This window comes from Brachyhypopomus gauderio, chromosome 5, assembly GCF_052324685.1.
Source record: "Brachyhypopomus gauderio isolate BG-103 chromosome 5, BGAUD_0.2, whole genome shotgun sequence".
Lineage (NCBI taxonomy): Eukaryota > Metazoa > Chordata > Actinopteri > Gymnotiformes > Hypopomidae > Brachyhypopomus > Brachyhypopomus gauderio.
This window is the reverse complement of record NC_135215.1, coordinates 35,276,427-35,299,184: the sequence shown is the minus strand read 5'-3', so window position 1 is coordinate 35,299,184 and position 22,758 is coordinate 35,276,427. Positions and strand designations below refer to the sequence as shown.

Genomic DNA, 22,758 nt, shown 5'->3' with positions numbered 1-22,758 from the left:
TGATTTGGGTTGGGGTGCATGAGTTCATGAAAAGTTAGGTTTAAATGTTATACAAACACAGAGGCAATGTAAAACAGACATATTTATATAGCCTGTTTAAACATTTAATTTTGAAACTTGCATTTAGTTGAGAATTAGATAGGGATGTCGCGACAGGCAGAAATATGTGAGGTTTAGTATAAAATAGAAAATAGAAGCGCGAGTCGCTACTGGAGTTTAAAATGCAGTCAACAGACCCCCAGGCGTTAGACAACACGTGATTTACTGAGGTTTCTACACTGGTTTACATTTCGAGAGGTTCGTGTTAGTGTAATCGTACTAGTGAAGAACAGGGAGTGAGGATTTAATATTCAGTGTTAATTTTAACATTTAATCAATCGATCTCTTTTATTCTTTCATTTGAACCATTTTTATTATTTTTTCATTGCAGGTGGGCTGGTGATGACCGCTGCAGTGATCTGTTGTGGAAGCAAAATTTTATGAAATATTGTATATTTATCTTTTATTCTATCGTTTTCTTTGATGTCTACTTACGGCGCTTGTGTATCTTTATGCCATATCAGCCTGTTTATGCATCTTTAAAACGGATATAAGAAAATGAGCTCTGTTCTGATTGGCTGCTTCATTTGAGCAGCGTTTAGACCAGTGACGGTATATATGTATACACACACACACACACACACACACACACAAACACTCGTGTGATTTTCAAACAATCAGATTTCAGAATCGTAGCTATCCATTTTATAGGGTGTGTTCTGAAACTTTAACAATATTTACACATCTTCAGTATTCACAGAGGTGGGTAGGAACGCATTACATTTACTCCGTTACATTTACTCAAGTAGCTTTTTGGACAAAAATGTACTTGTAAGAGTAGTTTTAATATGAAATACTTCTACTTTTACTTGAGTAAATATGTGCTGAGAAAAACGCGACTTTTACTCCGTTACAATCGGATTTGCGCCGCGCGCTACCGTTACTTTCGTTTTGTAAATAATTCACGTGATCACATACGCAAACTTTCTCCACCGTAGCAAGACAGTATGGTGACAGAAAAACCTACCGAGCATCCCTGGCCTCGTACAGCCAATGTTCACATTACAAACGCGTAAAAGGGACAGTTCTATAATGCGCTGTCAGTTGTGTCTGCCAAACGTGTGGACATTTCAGCCTACAAGAACTCAACATCAAATTTGAGGAAACACGATGTGATAAGTTTGCCGTATGTATAATTATGTGTAATGCTATATCTCTGAGGCATAACGTTTGTATGATGTATTTATGAAATGTAACGCAGTGCAATACTAAAAACCAGTGAACACTCTGAGTGTACACACTAGCAATATACAATGATTAAGTTTGCTACAAATTGATTCAGTTGGCGTCAAGTTGTAGCTACACGTATTGGCTGACAGTCTCATCAGTTAGTGCCTTTGTGGAACACATTAAAGTTACACAGGCCTAATAATTAGGAACAAACAAAAATACACATTATTTATAATAAATAATTTTTATATATTATATTTATTTATAATACATTCTTTTTGTTATCATTAAGTCATTGTTTTACTTGAGTAAAATTGTTGAATATTCTACCCACCTCTGAGTATTCATTATTTCAATGAAGTGAAGGAAATTCAGTTTTCCATGATAGAGGCCCTTACACTTTTTACTCCCACAGTGGTTTGTAAGACCACTTCTAGTTACCAGTATTTAGAGATGTTGGCTTGTCCTCTGATACTATTACGAATGTTTGCTGAAGATCTTCTGGTAGAAATGTAACCCCTTTTGGGAGCACTAAGTAGGCTATATATGAGGAAATCCTGTTTTTCTTTATGTAATACTAGTTCTACCCAGCTCCTTAAAGTTAGTTTTAGATATATACATATTCATTAGAGGTTTTCCCCATGCTACCATAAAACATGTCAGCATTCAGGCAAGTATATGATTTAGGAGTGGTTGAACAAACCATTGACAAAAGCAGTATTGTGTATTACATGATAAAATATGTCAAGATGATGAACATTCAGACGTGTAAGTAAAAATTGTTCTTTGATAGGCCTATATGAAAAATACTCGATACTGTCGAATCCAACCTGATTGGGTTATAGGATAATCCAATAGCAGAGGATCTATTACAACTAAACTTCCTCTTCTAGTCTCTCCTCTGCCAACTTATCAGGAAGGTACAAAGGTCATAATGTCCTCTGTTCTTTCACTGTAATTTTTGAACCCTCATTCATTTCTGCTACATCATCACAGAACACTCCACCATGAGGAATCTAAGAATATTTTTTATTTTTGCAATATTCTGCTGTTTCAAGGGACAGGCTGCCAGCCCATGTAAGTGTGCTGACCCTTTCCTCAAATGTTTATTGCCCTTATTTACATAAAAATATTTGGATCATAGGTAATCAAAATATATTTATTTGGGGTTACCGTGTGCCCTCTTAGCATGGTTACACCCTTAACGTATGTTGTTTGCATACTTTAAGAGACCGTTCAAGATGTAAGAATAGGTGATTAGAAATTATATGTGTTTAAATTACTGTTGGATATCATAATCATTATGTATTGACTTTTGATTTTGGCACAATACGTATTCAGTTGGGCAGATGGATTTATGTGACCAGTCAGTTCCATTTGGCTACCATGTGACTCAGTAAAACGGGCCTTGGTTTTGAAGGGCTTTTACTTAAAAAGGATAAAATATGAATTTACAGAAAAAGTTTGCAACAAATGTCATCAAGTTACACTGTCAGTATAACCAACTAAAGCACTGGTAATAATTTCCTTATGTTCACTCTTTTCCTTATGTTTTCTTATGTTCACTGTTTGCTACAGTCATATTTCAGTGGAATCATACATATTCATGTAGGGAGTTATATCTAGGTAGTATGTATGAATAAAAATTGACTGTGTGTCACCTGTGGAACCTTTTTGTGAAGTAAAGAGCTAGTACACAACCTTTATGGTTAGTAACAAAGGTTTAGTTTCATGTAGCCTACTGACTTTACAATCGTCATAAAACCTAGGTGTGGGCTGTTGTAAAAGCAGTTAAACATTACATTCTTCCATTTGATTATTTTCCCTTTTAAGGAAACGTTATATATAGGTTTTCCGGGCTGTTTTCACTATTTTTTACTGTTACTTTTTGTAGGTTGTTTATTTGTAAATGTTGTAACATGCCTTTGTTTCTTAATTAAAATATTATACAATATCTCTCTCAAAATATAGCTCTTTGTGACCAGCCAAAAGACGAGGGAACAGGAACAGATGTTGTAGTCTACTTGTACTACAACAAGACTGCAGACAAGTGCTATCCATTCCGATACCAGGGCCAGGGAGGAAATTCAAACCGCTTCATTGCTGAGGTGTACTGCATGAAAAACTGCTCAGCCAGGGCTGAGTCTATATATCCAACAGACAGTGAGTTTCCTTTAGCTTTAATAAATATACAACAGTCTAGTGTAAATTTTCATTTCATCATTTTTCATGTGTACTTTCGAAATTTACACTTGGAATTGCCATTGGGTATGATAACGAGTATACAAATATACAAAAATACAGTATTTTAGGATGTGACAAAATTAAAATCCTCTACCTACTGGTGAAATAGACCACAGCCTCACAGTAATATTTTGATTTTTTCTAGGACGCAAAGCTTGCAACTTTGAAAAGGCTCCAGGAAGCTGCTACGGCTCATACCTGCGATACTACTATGATTCTGTATATGGAAAGTGCAAAACGTTCTCTTGGACTGGTTGTGTGGGCAACGGAAACCGATTTTTGGATGCACATCAATGCAATTCTACATGTTTTGGAATAAAAAGTAAATATGAAATTGATTCATTAAAGTTTTTTGTGTATTTAAGCACATTTTCAAAAGCATGTGTCTAATAGACCTTGGGAATTTGTTGTGAACAGGTGAAGGTCAGGAGAAGGAAGAGGATGTGGAATCAGACACACCAGTTGGTAGGCTTTTTATTGATTTGATTGCTTGTTTGTTTGTGTTTATTTCTTTAAAATAAAACACAATATTTATCATTTTGTACAGGTCTCATTTTGGGAGTTGTTTTAGGCATTGTAGGAGCTATCATTCTCATTGTCGTGCTTGTTCTGTTGCTGAAGAACAGGTTAGTAGCTATATATTTGTTTATATATTTGTTTAGCTATATATTTGCTCCACCAGAGCCGAAACACCAGAACCATCTGAATGTTCTTCAGATCAAATTGGAAAACTACATTCTCATAGAATCTATTTTTCTTTCCTTGACAGGCCTAGTCCTAAAAAAAGCAAAGCAAATGCAAAAGAAGACAAAAGGTCTACTGGAGCAGAGACGCCACTCCAGAGAGAAAAGATTGAAATGGCATGAGTACACAGCACAGTTTGAACATTCAAAGTTAGCATCAGTACCTGTTCTCCCTACCATATCTTTGATACAACAGCAAAGCCTGCCAGCATCTTAGGTCATCACTCGAGAACATTAATGAAACATGTTTGTATTGTAAAGTTGCCTTTAAGATATGCATAGGTTAATAACAACGCAAGATGATGAACTACAAGATTAAGGTTATTAATGTTATTGACATTTAAATACATGGCATATTATTTTAGAGGTCATATTATTCAGTTCGGGGACCAAACCTGAAAAAACCCAACAATAATTTCTCAAAAATGTGTTAAATAATCCGATAATGTTTTAATTAACTTTTTTTCATGTGTTACTTTGTTCAATGTGTTGCTTATTTTCCCCATTCCATGATTGAAGTTAATGTATTCAGTATGTCCCATCAATTTATCACAGTTCTTCAGTACCTCTTAGATTGCATTTTAAAATACCTCTTTAATGGAAGGGTAATGGCATTTTCAACTTTTTTTAGAATGTTGTCACATATTGGAATTGACAATATATTGGAATATGCAAAAACAAATAAAGATACATTTTGTAAAAGATAAAGACATGACTTGCATTAGTGTAATTACATATTAGACTGTTACATATAAAATATAATATTCATTACGTTTATATATACATATATTTATTACATATTATTACACACAATTATTACATAGTATTAAATAATAAATACATATATGAAATGGTTTTCAGCCCTGAAAATGTTTAACATTCTAACGGGTACAACAGTGTAGAGTAGCCCACGATTTCACTGCCCTAGAACATTGTGAACCGTCTCAATTATAACTTGCGAAATCCTCGCACAGATGCGCACTGTAACTTGTAAGACAAGTTATTTCACCTGTGCAATTGAACACGTTACACGCGTGCAACACATTCGCTCGTTTTTATGTAAAAGTTTTTCGTCTTCAGACAGAAACGCGTCAAGTCTCTTATCTTTCTTCTTACGTCGTCCGACCACGTTGGGCCTGTGACGTCACGACCACTTCCTCGTCCACGCGAGTCCGTGGACCAGATTATGATTTACGATTAGCGGCAACAAACGGGACCATCCGTACGGTCCGGACACGTGAACCGCAGCTTACTTTATTTTAAAAATGCGTCTCGTATTCAGTATCTATCGCGCAGACTTCTAAACGGAGGCATTTTTTAGTTGTAGCCGATTTGTGTTGGAGACGGCGGATGTGCTGCTGAAACCATGCAGCTGTAACCAAGGCCGTCTCGCGCGCTAGCACATTAGCTAGCCGGCTAGGCTAGGCTAGTTACCCGGGTCGGCTAGTTAGCTAGATACGCTAACGTGGCTAACGGTATTTTGTCTGTTATTTTTACAGACGGTTCTTTTTTATATATATCGACAAACGTTGTCTAAATGTCGTGTGGAAATACCCGGTTGTGGTAGGAGCACACGGAAACGGGTTAGCTACACTTAGCTGGCTAGCTTGAACTCAGGCTAGGTTAAACCGGCTAACTTGAACTCAGGCTAGTGTGAAGTCGGACTAGGTTAACCCGGCTAGTTTGAAGTCGGGCTAGGTTAACCCGGCTAGCTTGAAGTCAGCACAAGTTAACCCGGCTAGCTTGAAGTCAGCCCAAGTTAACCCGGCTAGTTTGCTTTCCAAGCAGTTATCCAGATACGTTAGACATGGAGTGCCCTCATCTGGGCTCCAACGTGTGTGTGTCGCTGGACGCGGCTCGACTGCCCCATGGCTCGCCCTCTTCCTGGTGTTGTAACGGTGAGTGTTGGGCGACTGACAGCTGCCTAGCTGCTCAACAGTTTCTTAATAAGCCGGCTGTTAATTGCCTAGATGATGTGTAGTTACTGTTAATAGGTAAGTTATGTAAAATAACCTGATCGAGTCAAAGTAACTGTCTAGCTCGCTACATGGCAGCAGACAGCCAACATGTGGGGTTTATTGTAGATCTTGGTGAACTACGTGTAGTTGAGGCAGGTTAGCTCACCTGGTTTGCGGTAATACCATATCTTGATTCTTCCTGTGCAGTTGCATCAGGTTTCCTACAGGCGGCACTCTTATTTACTGGGGGGTGGAACTAGTGTATATGTGCAGTGTAATATGTGTGTGTGTACGCAAAACCTGGGTATGTATATTATTTTATGAAATGGATGAAACATCAAAATGCTTGACTTAGGTCCCGTACTAATGGAATATATGATGTTGTGATTTAAAATCATGTTTCTTTTCTGATTGTCTAGTTTGCCGGTCAAACAAAAGTCCTTGGGTTTGCCTTACATGCTTGAATGTGCATTGTGGAAGGTAAGTGTTTGCTCACGCACTGATAACAAATCAAGCCTTTGTAGTCCCAAATATAATTTATTCACTGTCAAAAGATTAACTGCAGTTGTTTTTGATTGTGACATAGCTATTTAAATTTCCATTTTCTCAGTGGATCAGTAGCACAGGTTTAAAAAAAATTCTTTTGCAAGGTATGTCAATGGCCATGCGAAGAAACACTTTGAGGAGATTAAGAGTGCAGCAGGTGGTCAGAACAAACCAGATAAGGAGACGTCACACCAGCACTCTGTGTGCATGGACTGCAGCAGCTATAGCACATTCTGGTTTGTCACCTGAAGCCCTGATTTTAACTTAACACTTATTTTCCGGGAAAACATTCATAGTGGGAGAATTCTTAGAAATTTCTGTCCTGGGTGAATATCTTTTATTGTTGTAATGATCATATTGTTTTAATCCTGTTTAGCTATCGATGTGATGAATTTGTGGTGAATGATACCAAAATGGGCCTGGTGCAGAGAGTGAGAGAGCATCTTCAGAGTTTAGAGAAGTGAGTACTGTATTCACTCCCAGAGGAGGTAATGTGCTAGTAGCTGTTGGTTACACAACACAGCTCTGGAGAAGTTATATAGCATCACAACTGATGGTGAAAGTTACACTTTCTGTTTACTTTTTTTACACTCTCTTTTTATTGACTGTGAGTAAATACTTGTTTACTAGAATGCCACTAAATGTAAGTTAGATTGACCCTGATTTTTTTCTAGTTTTTTAACATAATTTCAATAATAAGTGCAGGCCATTTGATTGTGTATTTGTTGTTTTACTGTTGTCTAAAGTACTCTGTGATTGTGCCACTAGTGATAAAGTTAATAAAGTTAATTCACATAACAATAATCAGTCCCTAAAACTATTACTGATCAAATGGCCAATGTTTACTTCCTGACTGGGTATTTTTTCCATACATACACTCTATGCATGTCGATTGAGACTTTTTCAGTCTTATCTTGAAAACTTTCTGCAATTTTGCATTTAAGAATTATAGTCAATATGCATCATGCTGGACAGAGAACACACCTCTGTGTTTCAGCTCTATGACGAACACTGACAGACAGAGAACACACCTCTGTGTTTCAGCTCTATGACGAACACTGACAGACAGAGAAAAAGGAAGCTCTCAGGTGATTCCTCTCCTGACAACAAGATGCCAGATGACTTTGTAAGTGTGCACTCCAAAAACCACTGAAGTAGCATTTTGTCTTTCTCTAAAAAGAACTATACCTGATGATTTTAGAGAAATTATTGAAATGAGTAATTTTCTTTGAATTGTGGGAGTGATATGGTAGGTATTTGAATGATGTGGTGAATGGCCTCTGCATATTTATAAACATGATTCGGAGAAATTATACAGCTTCAAATTATATCAGCCTTCAAATTAACGTTGCTCCTAAAACATTTTTCCTAACTGCCCTTAGGATGGCTCTTCGGCTCTGGGTGCCACTGGCCTGCGTAACCTTGGCAACACATGTTTCATGAATGCCATCCTGCAGTCACTCAGGTGAGGGTTGCAGCCGGGCCTATTTCTGCCCACTGGGGCGTATGTGGGGACACAGGGTGTGCGTGGAGCGGCTGGTTGGGTCTGGAATGCACACCAGCCACTTCTAAAGCAGCCGAACCATGCACAGACCGCAGGGCGTCTCGCCAGCCAGCTGACGGCAATGGCTGCTGGACGCTGACCAGAGGCGCTGGGCTGTCTGCCTGCTGACCACAGTCAGAGTAGCTGACCTGCCTGCTAAAAGCTACAGCCAGAACGCATGTCAGCTGTCCAGTCATTGGAATACGTTCACCTCAGATGGACAGATCCTCTATAGCCTTAAAAATACTTAGTTTCTGCTAAAATACACACTTGCTACTGAGTGGTGAATCTATATTTGTGCATTAAACATTTCGTTTAATTAAATAATCACACTGTATTGTAGTTGTAGTAATATAGTATCAAGTATGGTGTAATGAAAATAATTTTTAGCAGTGTCCTTTTCACCTGTACACATCATACAGCTGGTTCTGTTCTGACGTGTGACTGAAAGAACACTCGTTGTACCAGGACCCTCCGTTTACTCCTTCTGTGTGTTCCTAACACATGGAAAAAATGCTTTACGGATCTTAGCGTCGTCTGCCGTGCTCCTCTAATCTTCTGTCTAAAGCCAATAAATACATGTATAAATACAAGTACATTGTTCCTTGCATGAAAAGCTGAATTTTATCCTTTTTTCTCCACAGCAACATTCCAGGGTTTAGTTGCTATTTTAAAGACATGCCAGCCATGGCACTGCGGAGTGGAAAAACGGCGGGAAGAAGAATGTACCATACGAGGAGCCAGGGGGACAGCAGTGTGTAAGCGCATCTCCAGCGGCCGTGGGGGAGTCCTCGTCCCCGGCAATCAGTTCCTCAAGGGTTCTTTGGAAATTGGCGTTTGTGTTAAAGGAAATTCTGCGCTTTATGGTAGTGACTAGCCTTGCTTGCATGGTTTCAAGAGAACACTGCCTGGTGAAATCTTTCTTCATCAGTATCATTTTGGAAGCAGTTGTTCTGATTATCAGTCAAGTCTGCTCCCTTTTTCGGATGAGGCACTGGTCTAGGGGTGGTTGCGGTGCAGCCTGCGAGCGTGCCTGGAGCCCAGAACAGGCTCAACACTTCCCCTGTTGCAGTGGGACCGTCCGCCCTCGGGCCCATTCTCCTCTCCGCCGAGTGCGGCAACAGTGTGAAATTGCAGACGTATGAAGCAATAACCACTGCCCCGCTGCGTTCGCTTTTCTGATGAGCTAGAACAGTTTTCAACCAAGATGTGCAATTCAAAATTAGCTATTTAGGTAGAGTAAATACTATTATTTAGCGTCCTTGAATTCCTGGTTGAGAGTGGCCATGTTGATGTGCCCGGGGCTCCATCCTCAGCAACACGGATCATCTATGCCGACAGGTCCCTCGTTGAGGAGCTCAGGAAGACGTTGTGTTCCCTTTGGCAGGGCAGCCAGACTGCCTTCAGCCCCGATGCCCTCTTCTATGTCATCTGGAAAATAATGCCAAGCTTCAGGTAAAGTGACCGGAGTGCGAGTAACACCACTGCACTAATTTAGGCTCCATTGTCTGGCTGTGTGACTCTGGAAGTTACGCTATAGTGCAACAGCACTTCTCAAACTCTGTGAAGGCTCCACCTCTCCAGTGGTTCTCCTCTCCTAGCTGAGAAACAAAGCCCTTCTTCTCACTCTGTTCTGGTCGTCAGAGATGTCCAGCAGTTGTGATGGGGTCGCTCGTGTCCGATTGTTACATGTATAGTTAAATCGTAGCTTTCCTTGCTACATCATCTTTAGCTGAAACATGTTTCCTGTCTCTTGGGCTCTTTGGATAACTGTATTGTACACACAATCTCACTTTAATTGATCGTGATGGGCTCATTTTTGTTCAGTCAGAGCTGATCATCTTTTCCGAACATTAACCTACTGTAATTGTTTTTGTTCCGTTCCAGAGAAGTGTACTGAACTCTCGTGAATGAGTTACGGGTGATTGGATGTGGTCCTAAATCTGCAGGTTTGTGCTTCTATGTGCTTCTGCAGGGGCTACCAGCAGCAGGACGCTCACGAGTTCCTGCGCTACCTGCTGGATCACCTGCACAGGGAGCTTCAGGGCAGCAGGAACGGAGTGCCTGGCCCCAGCCCGCCACCACGCTCCCTTAGCTCCGATGGCAAATGCTGCATGTAAGACCACAAGGCTGTGATGGATCACGAACGGTTTCATGTAGTCCCACAACACGAGTGCTGCACAGCTCTGTAATGAAGCAGGCCCAGATGGGTCAGTGGAGAATCACAGATTAAAGTCCTGCTCACTTTGCTTGCGCTCTCCTGCTAGTGCAGGGCGTTAGTTCTTGCGTGAAGATGGAGGTGCATGCTCTGTGCTGCGAGGCCTTTGGCTTGTTCTCTGGCGCCTGTAGCAGCCGTCCGGTTTTGATTACATTACCAGTCCTGTGTTGGACACCCTGAGCGAGCGAAGCCCGCAGCTCCAGAACGCAGCCTAAGTGGATTTGCTGGGCGTAGTGAAACAGGAGCACCGTTTTCTGCCATATTTGGTTGTCTTGAGCAGTTTGGTTGAATAATCCTGTAATGGAAGAAAGGCCAAGGGAGATGAGCCTTGGAGAATGTAGATTCTGGGTGGAATGTTTCAGAGGACACATTGAATATTGTGGAAGCTCCTTAGTGTGCGTGTAGTGCATATGTGAAGGTTCAGCTGAAATTGTGTCTGGTCGTTTTTGTGCATTTTCAGTAACGGGATTGTCACAGTCGTCACGTCTGTATTCGGTGGTGTGCTGCAAAATGAAGTCAACTGCTTGATATGTGGAACCGAGTCAAAGAAGTTTGACCCTTTCTTAGGTGAGTCTTTCCTCCCAACACGCCCCCCGTCTGTGAGATCCGAGCAGTCTGGGTGGGTGAGACCTCTCTCTCTCCTGCAGACCTCTCTCTGGACATCCCCAGTCGGTTCAGAGGGAGGCGTTCCAAAGACCAGGAGCCAGGCCCGGTCTGCACCTTGCATGGTAAACAGCTGGGTGTTGTGGAAAAGTTAACAGGAAGTTGTGACTTGTGAAGAAATTACAGTGTAAGAGAGAGTGTTTGTTTGCGTGTGCGTGTCCATGTGTGTGTCCGTGTGTTGGATTTTCCTCCAGATTGTCTTTCTAGTTTTACTGATCTTGAGGAGCTTGATGAAACGGAGTTGTACATGTGCCACAAATGTAAAAAAAGACAGAAGTCCACCAAGAAATTCTGGATCCAGAAACTGCCTAAAGTAGGGTATCAAATTTTAATGCCCAAGAACTGGATTTTTAAAAATAATAATGTATTGTTATTATTATTCCAAAACATTGAACTTCAGCATTGTGGTCTATGCTCATGCACCCACTACAGGTTCTGTGTTTACACCTGAAGAGGTTCCACTGGACGGCGTTTCTGAGGAATAAGGTTGACACCTATGTGGAGTGTCCGCTACGAGGTCTGGACATGAGGTGCTATTTGCTGGAGGTGAGACTTTTATTCTGCCTTCCAACATGTGCTACTTGTGCATTTTGTGTGTTGGTTTCAATCTGTTTTTTTTTTTTTTTTTTTTTTTTTTTTAGCCTGAAAACAGTCTTCCTGAGAGTTGCCTGTATGACCTCGCAGCAGTAGTGGTGCATCATGGGTCTGGGTAAGTAAAAGGCTGCAAAAAGGTTCTGTGTGCTCCTATACCATGTATGTGTAATGTCACAGGCACTATTGTCAGTAGCTGATAAATGAAGTATGTTTTTTCACCTTATTATCTATAATTTCACCAGTAGATGGGGGTGTTGTATCCTTAGCTTTCTCTGCATTCTCTCAGTTTAATAAATTTTTTTACTGTTCTTTTTTGTCTGTTTTGTCTGTCTAGGCTGCTTTTATTGCACTGAGAATTCATGTTTCTTTCCCCCCCTGCCCCCCCCTCTCTCCCAGTGTGGGATCAGGTCATTACACAGCCTATGGGCATCATGAGGGCCAGTGGTATCACTTCAATGACAGCACTGTGACTCTGGTCAGTGATGAGACCGTGTCCAAAGCCAAGGCCTATATTCTGTTCTACACAGAGCGGACAGTACAGGAGTGCGTGGACTCACAGACTGGCTCTCAGCTTTAAACAGCCTCATTGTTCAAAGGAGCATTTTGAAGCCACCCTCATACAGTTCCACTCTGATCTTTAGTCATAATTCCTCCTATAACAATACCAGAAAAAACCTCAATAAAACCTAATTGCTGCTTTGTTGTTTTTTAATGAAGCATTTCTATTGGTTGATTTTTGATGCATTTTAGTCCAAAGGTATCAGGAGAATAATGATATTCTTAAAGGAGAATAATGTTTTGTTAATGCTGAAGCAATGTAAAGTGAAATGACCCAGCAGTGGAAATGTGAAAGATTAATGTTCAATAGTTTTATCATTTGTTCTTTTCCACTAATGATGATGCCAGTCATGTCTGTGACGACTCCCCAAGGTCTGGTCCATTAGGGTCCATACAAGGATTTTATGTAAATTAACTAAATGTTTCAACCTCATATTTTCTTATGGCTGTTTTCCTATATATAGAAGTATTTCTAAAGTGAAACTTGAAGAGGTCAAAATTGACCTAAAAAGGAGTTTTCTTTTTTATTTTGAGTATAAACAAGGAGTTTATTCTAATAAACAGTACTACATAAATGTGAAAAGGACCTTTGAAGTGAGGTTGGGGGGGGGGGGGGTGTTGTTTATGCTTGGATGTTTAATTATTTATACTATTTATGGGAGTAAGCATAACCCATGATTTAGAAACTTCATGCAATCATGTCAGGTGCGCATTCATGCTGTGTTTTACAGAAATGAAGAGATGACAGTTGATCACAATAATAACCAGAATCATCGTCATAATAATAATGATCGAGAATAATCATGTTCTAAAAGTTTTTTTCAGCTGTTTAGTGTATTTTTGAGTCATGTTTTTCTATATGAAAAGCAATCAACATCAATTATGTGTTCCTTGAATTGAGTGATATGAATATATTGTGAAGGAATATTCTAAACATGGTATTACTGGATTCGGCTTACTGTACTTTACAATATCGGGTAGTTTCTGCTGCAACTCTGTGCCAGCATGATATTAGCAAGCCCTGTCCATGAAATTGTGTCCATACAAGAGATTCTCAGTCTGGTTCTAGGAGACCTCACACCAGTCCACTATTTTACTCTGTTCAAGCTTCTGACACATGAACCTGGTAGTCACCAGTTCTGCACCTGTACTTAATGTGTTCTTCTGAAATGTGAAGACCTGCAACAACACAAACCTGCACTGAGGACTGGATTGAAAACCAGCAGTCTTGGCAATAGCATGAAAGTATGTTTTATGAGTGATCTTTCACTGACATTCAAATGAATATTTAAAGGGTTATTGTAAAAACAAAAAGAGAGAGAAAAGGGTGTAGTGGCCACTTCAGTGTTTTATGTTCATTATTGTATGTACAAATGAGGGTGAGGCTTCAGTCTCTTATATGTTCTTCAACTGTTTGATCCACATCGATGTAATCACGTCATGGTTTTTTTTGTTTGTCAGTGTGAAATGTTAATGAAGACTAGATTTGAGGATGACATGCAGTCAAAGCAGCAGTAGGTGGCTCAAATGTGATATTTAATCCCCTTCCATCCATATGTGTGTGTGTGTGTGTGTGTGTGTGTGTGTTTGTATAACTATCAACTGCCCGCCTCACCCCAACCCCCTCAGAGAGTCATCAGGGCAGAACAAACATTGGGGCTCCTTGCATGTCGACAAATGTGGTGTTCCTGACGGACACCAGGAACAGGACCTCCAGTGATATGAAGAGGAGCAGCTGCTCAGTTAGGCTTATGTACTCTCTCTCTCTCTCTACATCTTTGTCACTTCTATACACATAGTCAGATGTTTGTCTAAGGCTGCAACACAATCCTCCTCCATTACACAACTTGAGCCACCCCCCCACCCCAGCAGCTGCCGGCACGCTCACGTTGCCGTGACTTAGTGAGGGTTGCCACTTCATTTATTGCCTCTGCACGTCATGACTCAGTGAGAATGAGTCACAGGGTACAGGCTGTAATCTCTCCAGGACAACGCTTCATCACGGCCCCAGAGGCATGTGCCACTGCACCTAACCATATCAGATCAGTCTGAGGGGTCAGAAGGCCATAGTTCATTTATTTTTTCAGTGAAATCTCCCCTCCAGTTGCTTATTTCAAGTGCTATTTTCCCACCACTGCAAACTTGGCTAACAAATGTGCTTTCTGCTCTGTGGTGAACAGATAATTGCAGACTTGATGCACCATGTTCTTCCAGTCCAGGTTGTCCCACTTTATCACGACACTCTAATCAGTTTCTGGTTCCTGTGTATTGCTCAGCCTGCTTCTTATGCGTAAGCTACTTTTATTTCCCACCAGTTCCAAAGATGACTGTATAGATTATCCTGTAGTCACATGAGAAACTGTTTTGATTGGGGTGGAACTTTGGTCCCATAAAACAAATGGCTGTCTCGCGTCTCCCCACCTCCTGAACGCACGGGTGTGAAAGCCGTACCTCGATAAAAGCCTTCACTGTGAGTGATAAACACCAGCCACTGCTGTCCAAACATCTGTCTGAGTCCTGTCCAGGCAGGAGAGACAGATGGCCCAGCACTGTGTGTGTGTGTGTGTGTGTGTGTGTGTGTGTGTGTGTGTGTGTGAACGCTCATGCTTCACACATTTCCATTTTTGACTGTGCCTGCTGTTGTCCTCTCAAAATAACTCCCATTCTTTACGACCTTATATGTGCAGGGCTCCCGTGCATAAGGAAGCGCCCAGGACGGAGTCATGTATCCAGGCCATGCAGATCACACTGCAGCCCTAGTGCTGCCCTCGTCTCACGTGTGCGTCCACAGGCCAGCTCACAGCCTGAGCCAGAGCGCCCACTGTACCACCTTCCTTTTTACCTTTATCTCTTTTTTTCCCTCCTTGGCATGCAGCTCACCGATCTTAACCAAGAGTGCTTGCTGCATCTTTTCTCCTTCCTGGATAAGGACGCTCGGAAGAGTCTGTCTCTGACCTGCGTGCGCCTCCGCGAAGCGTTCCTGGACCCCCGGCTGTGGTCTCTCCTCCACTTTTGCTCCCCCTGCGAGCTAAGGAGAAATAACTTCATCCTGAGCCCGTCTCTGAGGTTCTTGGACATATGCTGGCACTCCAGTAGGGTCAAAGTGTGCAACATAGAGTACTGGATGAAGACGGCGTTCCAGAGGGACCTTTGCAGCAAGCACGAGAGTCTGGTCAGCGATTTCCTGGAGCGTGTCTGCAACATGTGAGTGCTTCTGTTGTCTAAACCTCATCGCCTGTATGCTCATGTCACGCCAGGCTGATGTGAGGAGGTAAAAATAGCAGTATCTGTAGAAGTAGGAGGGTTTATTCCCATGTACTAATAATCTGAAATAGTCTTTTCCATTAGAGTTTAGTTTTATTTTATTGTACCTTATTAAATAATTCCAAAGCATTAGAATACATATAAAGCATTTGGAAATACTTGCAAATGTGCTCATGTGTCTCATGTCTGTTTGTTTATTAGCCACATTTGGAAAGGGAACATTAGCAAGTAAATGTTCACAGTTTGTCTGTGGATTAATCTAATACACCGAGACACTGTGACTCAGGGATGACACTCAAAGAGACTGTCACTCAAAACCACAGGATGTAAACTCACCCAGGATGTAAACCACACTCTTTTGGCATGAACCTGCAAATGGCTGCTAGCCTTACCCCTTTTCACAAATCAGTATAACGACAAACAGCAAAATTAGCTTGTTAGTATCATTTTGACAACCAACAGCCATCTTCTCCAAAAGGAAGAGTGTTTGAATGTGAATTGGCATTCCTAAACCCTGCCCGATATCTAGAGTAAGCTCAAAATCACTTAAACGTGACAACTGGTCCGATCTAACTGTACACCTCCCCCTAAAACGGTCTAGCGCTCTTCCCTGCTTAATGCCAAAATCAAACCTGTCAATTTCCAGAGGGCCTCATCCAAATTGACAGGAGTGTGAAAAACTCAGTTTCTCTAGTTTGTTTCTCAGCTACTGCCGACACGGTGTGCGGGGCGGCGTGTGCTAGCCAGCAGATGAGCAGAAGGAACTGCATGAGTGTGGGAGCTGAATTACCCTCTTGAGCTTTAACTGCTCTGGCCGCGGTTCCTCCAGCAGCCTGTAATGAGTGCGCACTGTCGGGAAAATGCCTCATCGTGTTGTGCCACAAGATGGCTTCAGAGGCACAGTGATCTCTGGCCAGAGGCGCCGGAGGCTGGGCAGGCTTGTTAAACCTCCTACAGCACGCTAAGCACTCAGAGAAAATCATAGAAGGGCATAAGTGGGATAAGGACATTTTTCACTGTCTGGCCAAAGAAATTAGTCTGGACCCTACCCAGAGGTCTGGCCCCTCCCCCGTCTGCCTCCATCCAATGATTTACATCGGCAGGTGGAGCCTACAATCAACTCTTTGTTGAGGGTGAAATGCACATGTTTCAGTCTCTCTGTCTCTCTCTGCCTCTCTCTCCCCCCCCCCCCCCCCCTCTCTCTCTATCATATTACACACAGATATACAGAATATATATTTCACCTCTGAAATAAATCATATGAATTGCTGAGTGTGTTGTGAGAGTTGGAGATGTTACGTTATTAGGTTCCTGTTTTTGTTCTCATACCATTGTCAGTTCATTTCTGATGACTTGTTAATTAACTTCTCGCTGAATAAGTCGTGAATTGCTCCAAGGTAACATTATCAGTCCCGCAAATCACTATAAACTACTAGATTATGCAAGAACGTTTTTGTTTTGCATTCATTAGTTGATAGCATTCCTTTTTAGACTTTGTTGCTCTGTAAATCTACACAAGGACAAAGTTGCTAGGCTTCTTACACAGAGACAATTATGGATTCTTATTTACATGTATAGTATTTGATAGACACTCTGATGCAAAACCATTTACAGAAGTGCTATCTAATTGAGAATCTTATCTTCATTTTACCATCAGGCTAAAGCCCTGTACTGATGCACACAGTGAGTACAAGTGCATAATTTTTTTTATGACTGCGAATATTATGTAATGATATAATAAAAGTCCTAACTGCCTGAGGCCGCAGTCATGTGTTGCTTGTGGCTGCTCTGTGGTGATCTTGGCCTATACTGGACATTAGGTTAGCTTGTGTAATCCTCTGGGTTTCACTGTGGGATAATAGACATGTTATCACTGCTGCATGGAACTACATGAAAAGCCAATTATATGAGGTCTGTATCTGTATTTGGGGCATTCTATTAGATAGCATTATTCCATGTAACATGTAGTTGTAGTAGGACTGTAGACATTTGGAGCAATACAAAAGAGTGTGTGTGTGTGTGTGTGTGTGTGTGTGTGTGTGTGTGTGTGTGTGTGTGTGTGTGTGTGTGTGTGTGTGTGTGTGTGTGTGTGTGTGTGTCTGTGGAGAGAAAGGGAACATATGAGACAGAAGGAGTGACAGAGGTGTGAAACTGTTAGACACGCAGGCTGCTTCATTTCAATAAACTGCCCGTACCTACAAGAAACAAACCACGCAGCCTCCCTGCATCTGTACAAAAGGAAGGGGCTGCTATGAGAAAGGAGGGCATGGTTACGTAAGGGGGGGTGAAGAGGCATGTATGTCTGCTGTAGCTCTCAGGATACTGGAATGTGTTGGCTTCGCATGTGGTTAAGTGGTAAGATTATGTAAGCCTTTATGTAATCCACATCAGTATATGTGAATGACATCCCAAAGCTGCAGCCATCAGATCTCGATCTCTCTCTCTCTCTCTCTCTCTCTCTCTCGCTCTCTCTCTCTCTCTCTCTCTCTCGATCTCTCTCTCTCTCTCTCTCTCTCTCTCTCTCTCTCTCTCTCTCTCTCTCTCTCTCTCTCTCTCTCTCTCTCTCTCTCTCTTCTCTTTCTTTGCATGCTAGTCCTATGAGTCCACCAGCAGGCTGCAGTAGTTCCACTGAATCTATAAGTAAGCAACATCAGAGCCTTTTGTGGCCGTGTCTAATGTGTGGTATGTTACATAGTGACATTTGAAAAATAGGACAGTTACTTTATTAACACAAAATCAATGCCAAATGCACTGTGTGTGACAGTGACCACTGAAATACCAAACCACAGCAGAATCTTTGCTGTGCTTAATCTGTGAATTCCTTGTGAATTCCATCTGTGTGGTTAGTTCAGGTTACTACCTGAAATGTCTCTGTTGTCAGGGGAATCAGATTTCTATGTCACTGTGAGAGTTGTTCACCATGCCACTGACGCAGGCTCACCTTAGATCATGCTTGTCTGTGGGCCTGTCACTTGGTGAATTAAGAGATTTCATCATGCAACTCACACATCTATTTTCCAAAGCAAAATACATGTTCTCACAGTAAAAGCTCTGTGTAGTTTGCAGCTGTGTTTTCACTTCAAAAATAACTTCATATTTTCAACCATGCATCACATACAAAGAAACATACAAAGATTTCAGCTATAACATACTTTCTATAATATTCTGCTATGGTCTATCTTGTCAATCAGGTTTACAGCTGTGCACCTGCTCTGTATTGTTTATGTGTTTATTTATGCTTTGTGATTGAAAGTTGTTATATCCACATTCATGTTTCCCATTCCTCTCTTCACTTTGAATCAAACATGACTGCCCTCTCTCTTTCAAGATGCCCAAACCTGCAGTCCTTGACCCTGTCCGGCTGTGGACATGTCACAGACCATGACGTCACCAGCGTGCTCCGGCACTGCAAGCGGCTACAGAGGCTGTGCTTGGAGAACTGTTGCCAGGTGACAGATGCTGTCTTGCAGGCGGCGGTGGTCCAGGGCGGTGCCCTCATGGAGCTGAGGGTGGACTTCTGCAGGAACATCTCCCAGGCCGGACTGCAGGCCGTCCGGCAGACGAGGCCGGGGCTTTGGCTGAGTGCGGAACGCAGTGCGGGCATGATTCCGGACAGCCGGCCTGAACAGAGGTTGCACAGCAGAAGGAGTCTGCAGAAGGTCCTCACTGTCTCCTGAGTGTTATGGGCTCTGTGGGTTCATTCAGGACTGTTTCCTGAGGGGTATGGGGGCTTTGGGTTCTTTCACAGATGGCAAGGTGGAGAACATTTTCATCAGATTTGCTGTGGCGCCGTCAGCTGATGGTACCTTTATCTTGAAGGCAAAAAACAAACAAACAAACAAACAAACAAAAATTTCAGGGAGATTTCAAGAGTTTTTTTCAGTTTTTTATTTTGTTTCATTATTGTTTATGTTTGGACTTATTTGTTATTTTATTATGTTAGTGTCATTGTATCTTTAAAGACAAAATAAGATGTTTGTCACATTTTTTTAATATGTGAAGAATGTTTAAAGTATTTTATATCATTTTTAATGATTCTTTTAGAGATATGTTTCTTGTCTTTCAGCATCTTTTCCATGTATACAGTACAGAGCTTTTTACTGCAAAATACACTGTTAAAATCCACACTGATCCACCTCGTGGTATAAATATAGAACATTTGTACAAATGCATATGATGATTCCAAAAGCAAAAGATAAAATAAAAGTGTTGAGGGGGCTAGTTGTTGAGATTAACGGGTTCAACGCAATAATTTTGTTTTTAATAATAATATATTTGTTCACTTCAGCAGCGGTTAAAGTCTTACTTTAGCATTCGGGACATTCAGTATTTTCCTGACCCACTCTAAACGTAATTTACAGGAACATTTATTTTTTTTCCTTCTTGTTTATTAGGTATGTGGTTAATAAAATGTAATAAAATAAATATTTGAATGACAGCATTCTATTAAAGATAAAGATGTTTTGGTTGCATAATCTCAGATTTACTCATAGCCAGTTTAGATATTGGCCGACATCCCAGTTACGCAAGTTTGCTTGACCAAACAAAGACTTCTGATTGCATTAAGATTGACTGTTGTTGCACTACTTTGGACGCTTAAACGCTGATTTTGAAAACAAAAGCAGATCGGGCTCATATTCCAACAAACAATGGTTGTTCTGTCTTCAAGCAACATTGTCCGCACGGACAGGGATCTCTCAGAACTGGGATTAAATATTTAATACAGAGCCTAAACTTGTTGGTGTATTGAGGAGGGTTGGATAGTGTCCGTGTGCTGTGACCTGCGGTTTAGCTGCGTTAAAGCATAGGACTCAAACGGGTGGTGATGGGCTGTAGTACTCCTTACAAATACTATGCTGGTTATTTGCATTTTAAACACAAGATACAGCTATTTAAATTATGTTTATGACCCGAGCAATAAGGACAACCTTCAAACATCTTATAATCATTTGTGTTTAAGAACCACACTAAAATCTGAAATTCAAAGAACAAGTTACAACTCCCAGCTGCTAATGGGCCAATTTAACTAAATAAACAAAATATTCTAAAATGAAGAATCAGTTGGTGGTGGCTTGGAGCAGACACCGTGACATCTGTGTGAAAGGTGACAGCGGTGACAGGTGTAGAGTTCACGTGTGCAGTGTTTACCAACAAGCTGTTACGTGGCAACATTACGTAACGTTTCGTAATGTTGGTAAATGTAAGGACGACATGTTACATCATGTGAATTCAAGCATGATCAAAAAAATTATCTTGTTTCAACTCTTATCATTGCTATTTCAACAAAACATCGGTCAGAGTTTTATTTATGATGTTACAGTCGAATTCTCAAACGCTGTATATAAAGGTAGTGCAGATTGACTGCCTGTTAATGGGAGTATTTTAAGGTAGATCATAAGAGATCATCATTTGCAAGGATATTCCAGTAATACTCCAATTAGTTGTTACAGACCTACCAGGAAAACTCAAGGTGATTGATGAACAACAGAACCCTGAGTGGGTTATATAATGCCTGCGTTATGAGTGCTCTGAGTAAATCATTGTAACATTCCTGCTGTTTTTCTCCAGTCATATCTTAGAATTTTTTTATAGGCCTTTATCATTTACTCAGTGTAGCCATGAAACTTGAAACGGAGCTTAATTTGATGTGATTGCCTAAATTTCCAGTGAGGTATTTCTTTTGTTGCTGTTGCCAATCCGCTCCCAGAAGTTACGCAATCAAACTGAAATCTCATAGGTTTTCAGATAGCCAGATAAGACCATGTGTTTGGCATAGCAACATGGGGACTCATTAGGTACTACACAGTGACCAAACAGACTCCTGCAGATGGCTGGATGAAGGACACTATCTGTGCTTATCGCTATCATGTGGAAGATGTTTCAAGCTCCGTTTGGTAGTACCCTAGCTCCCCAGCTTACGGTCTCTTCCCTTTGTCTTCTCAAAATGGAGCAAACACAATGTCACAGAGGCAGCTGGCTGGGGCTGTTGAAATCGTCCTTGACCTTGAGACAGGAGACAAAGGCGGGACACAAACTGGAGTCAGTGGTCTGATCCCACAGAGAGAGCAGAGATTTATTGTTGGAATTTTTTTTTCTGGAATTGCTTACTGATTATTAGAGTTCTTTTTTGCACATGCAATCTCAAGGGACTTTAAGGCACATGCATAAGAAATGAGTCACTATTTAAGCTGGAGGTGCTTCATATTTGTTGGTATGGCCCAAAAGACAAAATAACTATATGATTTATGTATACAACAAATAGCATGTATACATGTGCCCTACTTTATAATCAAATGACTATATCATCAATGACTTTAGCCACAAATGTCTATTTGTGACTAAATTGAATATCTTCCAAATGCGTAGATGTCAACAGTTGTATTTCTAGAGTCAGCCCTGAAACAAATTGCATTTCACTGCAATTACAGTAAAATGCAGCCATTCCCCCAGTTGCCAGGTGTATTCACTTACGGGGGATTATGAAGTCCAGGTGGGCTTTTGTTTCTCTTCAGGTCTCCACTGAACCTGCCTATAGCCACAGAAACTCACTATTGGCATGCACTAACATGTGAGCATATGGGCTGGGTGCTGTCTGCGTCTGTCCTTTCCCTATAGCTCCGCATCAGGACAGCGTGCGTCAGACAGAGCCGTTGCCTGGAGTCTCAGGTCTGACATGTGAGTGCGGTGCGCGGGTGCGCGGTTGTGCGGTGCGCGGCTGCGCGGTTGTGCGGGTGCGCGCACAGCCTGTGATGTAAAGGTCGCCCGTAGGCAAAGCAGCGATCCTGAAATGTAAACGTCAGGGATCCGCTGCATTCTCTCTTGTAGACACTTTTGTTTATCGCTGGAACAAAATATTCACTCTGAACAGGTTGTCAGTGAGAGATGAGCGGATCAAAACTGTTTCGAGCGTTTATATATCACAGTTATAAAAATGGTAAAACCATAAAGCAACCTACATGATTTATAAATCTGATAAAGTGAACATTTACATATTACACACAGTCTGCGTCTTTCCCTCCATCCTGTATTTCTGAAGGAATGTAAAGGCAGAACTGAAGCCATTCTTTCCTTTTTTCTTTTCTTTTTTTTTTTGTTGGTGGGAAGTCACGTTGTAGTGAGCCTCACAGCCTGAGCGGAAAGGGAGGGAGGGTGATTTAT

General features: G+C 41.3%; 3 protein-coding genes across 4 annotated transcripts; all 3 read left to right on the top strand.

The window, feature by feature from the left end:
- Positions 1 to 144: 144 nt before the first annotated feature.
- LOC143513972 (inter-alpha-trypsin inhibitor) lies at positions 145 to 5,177 on the top strand. The gene is made up of 8 exons (XM_077004652.1): positions 145 to 166; positions 791 to 801; positions 2,328 to 2,346; positions 3,241 to 3,432; positions 3,659 to 3,835; positions 3,931 to 3,978; positions 4,061 to 4,139; positions 4,283 to 5,177. The coding sequence occupies exons 1-8, from the start codon at positions 145 to 147 to the stop codon at positions 4,377 to 4,379; spliced, it is 645 nt and encodes a 214-aa protein (XP_076860767.1). The 3' UTR covers positions 4,380 to 5,177.
- A 227-nt stretch (positions 5,178 to 5,404) lies between these two features.
- On the top strand, positions 5,405 to 12,475 carry usp3 (ubiquitin specific peptidase 3). 2 transcript variants are annotated; one of them, XM_077007509.1, is made up of 15 exons: positions 5,405 to 6,154; positions 6,634 to 6,694; positions 6,865 to 6,996; positions 7,137 to 7,220; positions 7,805 to 7,886; positions 8,143 to 8,225; positions 8,948 to 9,061; positions 9,645 to 9,758; positions 10,279 to 10,419; positions 10,982 to 11,088; positions 11,169 to 11,249; positions 11,379 to 11,497; positions 11,617 to 11,730; positions 11,826 to 11,893; positions 12,113 to 12,221. In XM_077007509.1, exons 1-15 carry the CDS (start codon positions 6,064 to 6,066, stop codon positions 12,129 to 12,131), a joined length of 1,410 nt encoding a protein of 469 aa, XP_076863624.1. In that variant the 5' UTR covers positions 5,405 to 6,063; the 3' UTR covers positions 12,132 to 12,221. The 2 variants fall into 2 exon arrangements, with proteins under 2 accessions (XP_076863624.1, XP_076863623.1); XM_077007508.1 differs by having other exon boundaries at positions 5,407 to 6,154; positions 12,175 to 12,475.
- Positions 12,476 to 12,978: 503 nt separating this feature from the next.
- fbxl22 (F-box and leucine-rich repeat protein 22) lies at positions 12,979 to 20,441 on the top strand. Its single transcript, XM_077007510.1, has 3 exons — positions 12,979 to 14,626; positions 15,024 to 15,540; positions 18,929 to 20,441. Exons 1-3 carry the CDS (start codon positions 14,623 to 14,625, stop codon positions 19,275 to 19,277), a joined length of 870 nt encoding a protein of 289 aa, XP_076863625.1. The 5' UTR covers positions 12,979 to 14,622; the 3' UTR covers positions 19,278 to 20,441.
- Positions 20,442 to 22,758: the final 2,317 nt, after the last annotated feature.

What these genes read in the sequence shown, in the direction of transcription:
- fbxl22 (XM_077007510.1), top strand. An exon ending in CTGGAGCGTGTCTGCAACAT is followed by an intron (nt 15,541 to 18,928) that starts GTGAGTGCTTCT and finishes CTCTCTTTCAAG; the next exon opens with ATGCCCAAACCTGCAGTCCT.
- LOC143513972 (XM_077004652.1), top strand. Translation starts at nt 145, where the DNA reads ATGTCGCGACAGGCAGAAATAT. An exon ending in GGAATCAGACACACCAGTTG is followed by an intron (nt 3,979 to 4,060) that starts GTAGGCTTTTTA and finishes CATTTTGTACAG; the next exon opens with GTCTCATTTTGGGAGTTGTT. An exon ending in GTTCTGTTGCTGAAGAACAG is followed by an intron (nt 4,140 to 4,282) that starts GTTAGTAGCTAT and finishes TTTCCTTGACAG; the next exon opens with GCCTAGTCCTAAAAAAAGCA.
- usp3 (XM_077007508.1), top strand. Translation starts at nt 6,064, where the DNA reads ATGGAGTGCCCTCATCTGGGCTCCAACGTGTGTGTGTCGCTGGACGCG. An exon ending in CTCTTCCTGGTGTTGTAACG is followed by an intron (nt 6,155 to 6,633) that starts GTGAGTGTTGGG and finishes CTGATTGTCTAG; the next exon opens with TTTGCCGGTCAAACAAAAGT. An exon ending in TTGAATGTGCATTGTGGAAG is followed by an intron (nt 6,695 to 6,864) that starts GTAAGTGTTTGC and finishes TTCTTTTGCAAG; the next exon opens with GTATGTCAATGGCCATGCGA.